Genomic DNA, 10,300 nt, shown 5'->3' with positions numbered 1-10,300 from the left:
TGAGCTCAACTATGCCCGAGACGCGTCGCGCGGTATGATTTCTACGAAGAAGAAGAAGAAAGAAACCGACAGCGATAGGCCGGAAAAGTACATGGAGATTGAAATTAAAAAAAGTGACTATGTCATTAAGGGCCGCAAAAGCATATGGTCACTGTTCCTAATCGCAAAACCAATTTCCCCGCAATCCCATGCCCGCAAAGCGTCTCTACTCATTGCTCCATTTAACGCCTCACCGCCGACCTTCCCACCAACCGCGTCCACTTCCGACCAACCAATTGATGAATCCGCCGGTTCCTCGTTCCCCACGTCATCGTCGACGCACCCCCTGACGTCGATCCAATCCCCCTCGTCGCCGTCGCCGTCCCACATCGACCTGGGCCCCACCGAGCTCGCCGACAGCCGTCTGATTCTATCGGCCGCTGTCTCGTCCCCCACGCATGCGCCGTCGTGGCCGGCTGCGCTGGTCTCCGGCTCTGCTGCCGAACTCCAGGCCCCTCGGTCGAGGACGCTCGTCGGAGAAGTCGAAGCGCTCGATTCCCATTCCCGAATTCGCTTCGCGCCGCGGAAGTCCAATTCGGATTCGGATTCGCATTCGCCGAGAAGGAACGAGTGCCCCAGAAGCTGACGGGGCGTCCACCGCCCTCGCGGGTCCCTCCTCAGGCACTTCCCCAGGAAATCCCTCGCTCCCTCCGACAGCCACCCCGGAATCTCCGGCGACTCGCCGGAGTACGCTATCTTGTAGAGGACCGAAGCCGGGTCTCCGCCCCTCCACGGCGCTCCTCCGGTGGCCATCTCGACGACCGTGCACCCCAGTGCCCACACGTCGCAGGCGCGCCCCTGCTCCTCCCCTCTCGCGACCTCCGGCGACATGTACATCGGGGTGCCGCCGAACGGCGGCGCCTCCGCCTCCGCCGCCGCCGCCGGGTCGTCCACCCGCCTCGCGCAGCCGAAGTCGGCGAGCTTCGGGCCGTCTTCGCCCATCAGGATGTTGCTGCCCTTCACGTCGCAATGCGCGATGCCTCGCGAGTGCAGGTGCTCGAGCCCCTCCAGAATCTGGCGGGCGTAAAGCGCGATCGCCGGCTGGCTGAGTCTGCCCCCGAGTTTCCGAGTCAGGTCGGCGAGGGTGCCTCCGGGCACGAACTCCATGAAGAGGTTGTACGTCAGCCTGCCGTCGCCGCCCTCCCTGGTGACGCCGAAGCCTCTGTACTCGACTACGCGAGGGGAGGCCAGAGAGGAGAGGATTTGCTGCTCCCTCTGGAGGGACGCCGACGCCCCCAGCTCGGCGGACTTCACGGCGAAGACCTCGCCGGACTCGGCCGAGGTGGCGAGAGAAACGACGGCGGTGGAGCCGCGGCCGACGGTGCGGCCTCTGGTCCACTCCATCGCGGGCTTCCAAAAAGGGTAGAAACAGAGTCGTGCTGGGAGGTTTTAGCGGGTCCGCGTCGAGTGATTGCGAACAGAGCGGTGGTGTTCATACATATATATAGGAGGCCTTTGAAAAGACCGAAGCTTTTTCAACGTGTTGAAACGAGTTTTGGGTTGACAGGTTTTGGCCGATTGGGACGGCGGTGGCATGGCGAAATGGGTATGCAACACGTGTAAGATGGTTGGGAGCGTTGGAATTCTATGAGGAGCGGGTATTGCGTGGCCCCGAGACAACGAAAGTTTAATTCATATAAACCATTGGATGAGATGAGATCTGCGTGACACTAACATGATCATATAATTTATCAGATTTAATTTGGTATATAAAATATATTACAGGTTCGATATAACAAGTGAGAAAGGGATGAATAATGCACGCTTTAAATACTTCGAATCGTCTTAGAGCAAGACTTGTAGCGTGTAAGGGGGTTAGTAGTAGATGGGTTGAAACCCCCAAAAAGAGAGACAACAATAGCGTTGATTCAGAGCATCTTTGCGATAATACAATAGTCAAAAGAACTCGATACAGAAGTCTTTGGGCTGTGGAGAGGGGGCTGCAAAAGGGAATATCGGAATTCCGTCAAAAGTCAGCACAATTAGGAGGGGGGTTAATACAGATCCGCCACTTGGACAGGAAGTTAGGTCTACCTCATAACAAGAATCCGGTGGCTGTTTCGGACATTTGGATTATAAAGTCCTCGAAGTTTATCTGAAGTTAGTAGTACTACCATTTGCGTTCGGTTTCATAGCCCACCTGGCATGGAACGGCTGGCAGATTGCAATACCCGATTGGAGGAAAAGAAAAACCATAATCGCCCACCTGTATCTTATGTATAAAGCTTAGTTAGTACAGTGCCATACGCGACGGATTAGGATCTGCGAGTGATCTGCTGTTTGCCAAGTGTTTGCTGCGCTGCTTTTTGTGTTACGTGCGAGTTTTCAGTTGCTTGAGCACCGGGTGCTTCTGGTTGCCTGCGAGTGAGGCTGAAGTAATCCTCCGCACCAAGCAATTGCAACCCCCATTTTCTCCTTCGCCCCGCATCGAGTTGTCCCGATCCTAGTTATTAGTCCAGGTACGAAGTGATTGGACGCTCGACGCTTTTCCCCACTTCCATCTGGATATAATATAACATTACTTGACATCGTCACTTGGAGAGGCGCATAGCAATCGCGATCCTCCACGCGTCCGTGCATAGACGCACGTACCCAATCGCTTTCAACTTCCCCCAAACTTTGAAACCAAGCCTCTAATCTTCTAATCATATCTCTGTAACCCAACTTACAGGTGGAAGCTTTTATACCTTGATCAATTCTCTAGTACACACAATTAAATCATTTTGCCATTCAGAGACAGACCAAAACTAGCAAATCTTATGAGGATCGATTTAGTTCCCAATTCCAATTTATTGAAATTGGTGAGCATCAATTTTATTTTCGGTTCTAGGTGGTGCTCCATCCCCCCAAACCAAACAAGTACATATGTATTTAATTTTTTAAATGTTTATGTTTCCACTTTTCATATCAAAATCCTAATTTCATTTCCATCACTTTCCGTCTCTTGCCTCACTCAACTTGCACCCTCTTCTCCCATTATCCCTCTAGCTCTAGCTCACCTTCAGTATTTGACATGTTGCTCACTCTCAAGTTTCACGCCCATTCCAAAATGGGGACATTTCAACTAGTTCCATAGGCCCACTCGGAAACCAAATTATCGAGCGATTCTCGGTTCTAATTTTTTGAACCAATTTTTAGTGGGTAATTTCCAGTTCTAGGATGGGAATCGATCACCCCTAACTCATCTGTTTGTTTGTATGTTTATGTAGAGAGAGAGAGAGAGAGAAACTACATGCATATGACACATGGAATTTGGCTGTTAAAGGGTGGATTCATATACACGCAAGAGATACTACTGCCTCAGATTCTACGTGAAAAGAAAAAGAAAAAATAAAAAAGATAATCAAAAGGTGAAATTGATAAATAAAGAGAAATTATATGTATATAAAAAGTATATAAGATCTGTTGTCGAGATATTGGACAATATTTCAGCAGCGATCACCAGGGGATGACATCTTAAGTTCCGTTAGTTGCACCGACGAAAGGGGCGACGAGAATTAGATGCGATGGTTTTGAGTACGATGCGTACCTTGGAAGACAGATAATTGATTAGGGAAAGCTTTCACCGAACGCATCTAACGTGGACTCTCCCGTCGCTTCTCGTTTAATTTGGGCCTTTTCGCGCATTTAAAGGCAAAAGGTTCGTCGGGCCCACGATCGACCCACCCAATCCTGTCAGGCTACGGCACTCGTGCATCACGAAGTCTTTCGACAGCCAACACTGTGAAGCACGTTCTTATTGCATACATACAAAGCATTAAACTCTCTCTTTCTTCTTTTCTTTTTCTAATTTTTCTTTATTAAATTAATATCACAAAAAATCTCAAATTGACACATTTATATTAAAAATAACTTCAAATTAATATATCTGTAATAAATTTATCATTTATTAATTTTCATCAAATTATCGAGTTCAATGATACGTAACAGTTAATGAACGTACAATTGAGATTTTATACTCCATTTGCCACAAGTATTGAAGTTTATGATTTTTGTGATAGTAATCTAAATTAAATGGAAATTAAAAGAGAATAAATTTATCATAAATGCATCAATTTATGATTTTTTTTTCAGTCAAAAAATTAAGATAAATTTATTATATGTACACTTGTTTTGATTTTTTAATGATCAAAAAATTAATTTTAAGAAAAAATTTTATAAATATATCAGTCGATTTTTTGAGATATTAATTCTTTATAAAGCGGACTGACCGCATGATATGTAATTAGCTGGCGCGGGGTAGAACCAAACAAATTGCATTGAATGTGGGCTGGACGGGAGGACCGTGAAGATAAAAACGCGAGTACGAAACGTGGAGCTCCTGACGCTGATGTCTCTCAATGCTTCGAGCCGACGACCGTGCGATATGTAATTAGCCGGCGCGAGGATAGAACCAGACAAAATCACATTAAATGTTGGCTGGACGGGAGGATCCTGAAGATAAAAGATCAGATTGATAACGCGAGTACGAAACGCGGAGCTCCTAACAAGCGTCCGAAACGTGGAGCTCCTAACACTGACGTCTCTCAATGCTTCGAGCCGACGGCCGTCTCACCACTCCGTAGAAACGATCTTAAATGTCGCTTTAATGAGTTCCTATCGAGTTTTTAATTAAGCTCTTTCCTCTCCCTCTCTCCGGTTCATTCACTACTAGCTGAAAAACGTGGAGCAAAACCGTGGTTAGAACCATGCGCACGTCGCTGTCTCTTGGACCGCACGTTGACGATGTTTCGATGTCAATTGGGTTTCAAGCATCGAATCTCATGATCGCGAGGAGTTCGTTTGCGAGAGATTCATTCCCGCTTTTTTCACCCACCGTCGTCGGAAAACGCTTCTAGAAACGTTTTAGCATGAACACCAAACGTTTTCTTTTCGGGTGGGAGGCAAGAGAACCTCTCGTGATCTTCAAGCCATGCATCAGTTGATGATGATGCTTGAAGACCAAGTTCCCCCACTGGAATCTTTCCGCTTTTCATTGCTGAAGAACGACTCCACCGGCTTAGTCAGTGCTTGTCCTCTCCTTCCGCCAAGAACCAGCCGACAGATGAGTGGCTAAATTTTTGGAATTTCAAATTACTAAACATATTGATAAAACTCATCCAAGCCACTTACATGGACTCCTTTCTTACTTTTCCAGTAAAGTAGAGGAATCACTTTCAGGGTATGCGTATATATACAAGGACCAGAATCTAGCATGCTATCAGTTTTCCAAACAGTCGCAGGAGATGTCTCATTTCATGACCATATACTATTTATACACGAGTATAGAGATAAGACGCGGAAGCACAGCAAGGAAAAGCATCAATCCATTCATGCTGCTTCGGCAAACCCGACTTGCATGTTCCCATAGTCGAACACCGTGTGATACCGGCCCATGAAAACATCTCCCAAGATCCTGCATCACAAAAGCGACACGCTAGTTTAGTCCCTGTTAAATTGCAGCAAATATTTGATGGGCTCGTGATAAGCAGTGACCCACAAAACTGATTTTTAACACCAAATGAACGAATTTGCGGCCCAAATGTTGGTCATGATGGGAAATGACTGTTTGAAACTTTTGACACTTAAAAGATTTAGGGTAAAAAATCAGATGAAAACTGTCTGAAAGATGCGTAAGTTGCATAAGAGTATACCAGAGAGGTCCACGAGGCGGCGCCACATCTAGAGCGATGAATCCACTGACGCACTGAGCGGCAACACCCTCCCCGACTTGAAGCACATACTGGTGCAATGACACCCATCCAAAAGTACATGAGCAAATAAAAATCAAGTAAATTGCATAGGTATGGAAATGGAACATCACAAGCTATAGATGCAACATCTACAAACTATTGGACAAATACACGACGAAATGCTTTTAAAGTCGGCTTTGACAATGTACCTCCTCTGGGGCAAGATCAAATACTTTTCCACCTATCGTCAAAGAAACGCTGGGCAGAGAAGATAGCTCACTACAATCGACCACAGATTCTCCCATTGGACTCGGCAAACGCTCACATAGCTGCACAGCGGAATTGGCATTGAAAGGATGAGTTTCATGTGAGGGCAGCTTTCTCTAGGAATAGTCATGGTTGAAGCTGATTACCTGGTTGACGTAATCCAAGATTTGTTCTTCCGTTTGATTTTTCCTGAGCTGATTCTGCATCCAAACAACTGCCATTTCACAAGCAGTACACATTCCATCCCCCAGACCACCTGATGACTTGTGCTCATTCTTGTCCACCACGCTCTCGATTCCCATCCTGCATAAACATGGTGATTCTGGTGACAGTGGCTCAAAGAATCTATAACAATACTATTTTCTAAGTCATCAAAAAAGGTATGTTCCTATTTTCTCATCCTGTTGTTTCCCACAAGGAGCAGAGGAAAAAAAGGCAAACTGACCTAACGCCATGAGTACCATCAAATGTACAGAAGCCCACTTGAGAACAGATTTTCTGTGGTTGTGCCTATAAAATTACAGCGAGAACAACATATAATATACCCTGTGAGGGACATCAAGCAGAAACAGAACAAAAGTTTGATTAAAGGGAACTCCAAAGGGCTTTACCTCGGCTAACAACATCTCCAGTATGGTTTTACCATATTGGCCAACCACCATCTTGCATTCTTGGCTTACCACACCAGATGCTCCTATGGCATGGTTGATTTGGGTTATCACAGTCTGAAAATCCCACAATGTCAGAACAGAGAAGTGCTTCCAGAAGTACACAGCTTTAATATATTAAAAAAATGACAAGCAAAGACAAGAAAGCCATGCTCAATAATAGGTACCATAGGTTGAAGACACGCCTCAACAAGAAAAATAGAATAGCATAACATGGAGGGCCTCCATCATTCACAGATAAAAAGAAGATCCTAAACTTTATTCCTGATTATATATTGTGTTTCATCGATGAAAAGGAGCAAAACTTTTTGCATTGTAAATTTGATTTAACAGGCCCCTAAAAAATCAAGTATTAATAAATATTTTTAATTTGTCAAAGTATAATGTTATTGACAAGTTTAAAAGTTCTACAACCCCTCGACAGTACACCTTCTGAATATTATCAAGTACAGTATAGGATAAGTGAGAAAATCAGTGAATCCTGTTCATTTGCATCTTTAGTATTGTAGTAATACTTTTTATTAGAACAAGATAAAAAAGCACCTAGAAACCAAGAACTAAACTGCTCCCACGTAGTACTAACGAAGATTAACCAAAAAACTTGATTATAGTAGTGCTATAGCTCTGTGCTAGGCACGAACCACTCAAAAAACTTATTGAGACGTACTAATTCTAGAAACAGAAGTTCTCTATGATATAAAGCTTATATAATTGATTAATCCAAACCAAAAGTGCTTTGCAGTGGGATTGCCGCACAAACGCAGGGGTGACAAAAAAAATTTGTTGACAGTCTTAGGTTATAACCATTTCTTTTCTCAAACAAACAAAACCAACTGAAAAATGAAAATATTGCAGAAAATCCACAAGAAACACAGTTTCATTCACCATGATTACCAGCTCTTCAGATGCTTAACATTTCAATAAGGGTATTAGGAGAGAGAGGGAATATGAAGTTCTGCTGTTAGAAGTACATACTGTAGGGCCTGCCAACAAGGATGTTCCTGAATCAGCAATTGCTGAACAACCACTGCCACAAAATCCTGAAAAGGAAGTACCCCGATCTCAATACCCTAAAAGGAGGAGAACAAGAAAGTAATATAAAGGAGACGTGAGCAAAACAACTAGGAAATACCAGTCGTTTCACCATCAATCAGCACATCCCCCATGTCAAACTGCCAAGAGAAAGCAAACATGAATGAATTTAAATGTAGCACTTTATAAGAAAGCAATAGAAGAAAGGGGTGCAAACTGTCACAAGGATTAGTTGGACTTCTAAATATCTACCTGCCAGTAGCCCTTCTGTGTCACGGGAACATATGTATGCTCACCCTTGTAGTGACTAGAATCAACCCCACCAAACACAAGCTCGCCACCTTCATCCCCTTTAGTGTTTCGGTTTAACCAAAATGAGAAAACAGGCTCCGGAACAAGACCCTGATTGACCATATTATACCTGCAAATTTGAAAATAATATATTTAATCCAGCATATTGCACTGAGAAAGGTGGAATTTATTAACCTCTCTGAAAGCTTAGCATCACAAGGGTTAGAATTTTAAAGACATCAAGAATAAAACTCTGATGTAAGATAAGCTTATAACTTGTAAGTGTTATACTCCCTCCAAAAGCTTAGGAAATTTCATACAATACTGTAATGTAAAATAAGCTTGCAAGTGTATTTCCCCAATGTTGTAAAGTGCTGACTTACCAGACTGGAACTGCATTCCCAACTGATATCTCTTGAAAGCCAAGACCCAGTATGCCATCAAACTTTGCAGCCACAAATGTGAGGCCGGGCTCTTTGGTTGCCTCAATAAATTCCTATAAGGTGGTAGTAGAAAAAGCATCACGGTACAATCCATTTGACATTACATTTAAGACAAAAAAAATGTGGAGATTAATACCTGCTTCTTGATGACAAGATCGCCAACTTTCACATTATCCTGGCTAAAGAATCCCGCAATCGCCCCAGATCCATAATGGATATCAGCAGATTTCCCTGAAATATTAAAAAAAAATCCTCATTCTGCAGTACTATATGAACTGCCTATATATGAAATGATAGGAAGTGCTTATCTAGAACTGTTAGAACTACGTCTATGAGTGGGTCACAGGCGTACTATTGAAAAGTATAAGAGGAGAGAGATTAAGAGGCCACAAATAACATTACTTTCAAGTTGATGAATTTCAGTAAAAACAGCCAAATTAGCACTCTAGACAAAGCAAACAGATTTTAGGGATGAGAACAAATACCGTTCTTCTTGTAGGAACTTGATTCACTTGACTTGTATTTAGAATGCAAATAGCATGCAATCTGCAATAAAAGTTTTCAAATAGATGGTACAAGACGGATTAGTAACATAATCAAACAAAACCTATAGCCCACTTAAGCTCTCTCCAGACAGATGATGTAAAACTAGGAGACTAACCGAGAAGTAACACTTTGAAGAGGGCACCCAAAGATTAGAGCTCCCTGTGTCAAATACCACAGTGAACTTTTGGGCTGGGGTTCCAATCCCAATCTCGCCATAGTACTGAGCATCCATGTAATTCTTCAGCGATACAATATCAGTGTCGTCATCCTCGCCGTTATAACCGTGGAACTTGTACTTCCTCCCAAGACCCCCCAGAGTCTCTCTTTCCTTGGAATATCTCTGTGCCGCAACGCGGTTGAGTTGGTCCAGCTTCCTCTTCTTCAGTCCAACCCTGATCAGCCCATTGTCGGACGAAGAAAACACAGCGGGCGATAGTAGCAACAAAAGGAAGGCAGCACCCAGAACAGCTCCAGATTTGGCAGCCATAGTGAAACTGCGAAATTCCACGACCCCACAACGCGAAAATTAATTACCAACGGAAGCATGCAAGCTCCAAAACGATCATGTCTGTTTGAAACACAACATGAAAAAGAAAACACGTTCGTTTCAGTCTGATAAAGTCGCGAGGCAGAAAGCCTAAGACTTTATTAGTCGCTTGACTTCCGAAGTAGTATATACTTTCACTGGGCAACCAAAAACACAAAACCTAAGTTTCAGAATCGACTTCAGTCTCTCAGTTACGCTACAACCGATAAGCTTTCGAGACCGACGGGTTACAGCATATCAGGCCCAGCACCAGAACCCTCGCAATCCAAAACTCATCGCTACATGCAAAAATCAAATGGAATAAATCAAGAATTTCCGCTCCGGACCAGGTGGTTTCCGCAACTTCGGAAAACTCGCGCGTCTAATTCGCCGTTTTCGCTCCGATCGGTTCGACAAAAGCAAGTATCCAAGTACAGACTCGGCTTAATTTCAACCTCAAAGAAGGAAAAGGCAGAAAGAAAGGACGAAATTCAGAGCCGAAAATCCCTCCAACGCTGAAGAGACGTACCACAACGGAGCAAGGAATTCGCTTCGCAAAACTACTCCTCCACCATCACCCGATCCTCCAAACCAAATTCACGCAAATACGCAGTCACCTAGAGAGAGAGAGAGAGAGAGAGAGAGAGAGGTTGCGTCGTACCTGAGAATTGATTCGAGTCACCGGCCGAAGGAAGCGGCCTTTGGAAAAACCAGACAAGATAATATATAGAAACCAGAAGAAGCGACGGAGACCCGAGGCGAAGGCGTAAACTCTTACCGTGCGCCTCGCGGATCATCAGCCGTCGATGCCGCATC

General features: G+C 44.3%; 2 protein-coding genes across 3 annotated transcripts; both read right to left on the bottom strand.

The window, feature by feature from the left end:
- Positions 1-1,537, bottom strand: LOC104435245 (mitogen-activated protein kinase kinase kinase 18). The gene has a single exon (XM_010048031.3). The coding sequence runs from the start codon at positions 1,381-1,383 to the stop codon at positions 118-120; it is 1,266 nt and encodes a 421-aa protein (XP_010046333.2). The 5' UTR covers positions 1,384-1,537; the 3' UTR covers positions 1-117.
- Positions 1,538-5,105: 3,568 nt separating this feature from the next.
- On the bottom strand, positions 5,106-10,300 carry LOC104435229 (aspartic proteinase A1). Of its 2 annotated transcripts, none has more exons than XM_010048019.3 (14): positions 10,146-10,300; positions 9,074-9,452; positions 8,898-8,958; positions 8,549-8,643; positions 8,353-8,465; positions 7,931-8,099; positions 7,779-7,818; positions 7,622-7,686; positions 6,590-6,703; positions 6,424-6,488; positions 6,125-6,281; positions 5,921-6,040; positions 5,673-5,761; positions 5,106-5,434 (listed from the first exon to the last, which is right to left on the bottom strand). In XM_010048019.3, exons 2-14 carry the CDS (start codon positions 9,443-9,445, stop codon positions 5,350-5,352), a joined length of 1,545 nt encoding a protein of 514 aa, XP_010046321.2. In that variant the 5' UTR covers positions 9,446-9,452; positions 10,146-10,300; the 3' UTR covers positions 5,106-5,349. The 2 variants fall into 2 exon arrangements, with proteins under 2 accessions (XP_010046321.2, XP_010046325.2); XM_010048023.3 differs by lacking the exon at positions 10,146-10,300 and adding an exon at positions 10,014-10,086.

The sequence above is a fragment of the Eucalyptus grandis genome, chromosome 1 (genome assembly GCF_016545825.1).
Source record: "Eucalyptus grandis isolate ANBG69807.140 chromosome 1, ASM1654582v1, whole genome shotgun sequence".
Taxonomy (NCBI): Eukaryota; Viridiplantae; Streptophyta; class Magnoliopsida; order Myrtales; family Myrtaceae; genus Eucalyptus; species Eucalyptus grandis.
The sequence above is the reverse complement of the archived record's forward strand: the minus strand, read 5'-3'. Positions and strand labels throughout refer to the sequence as shown.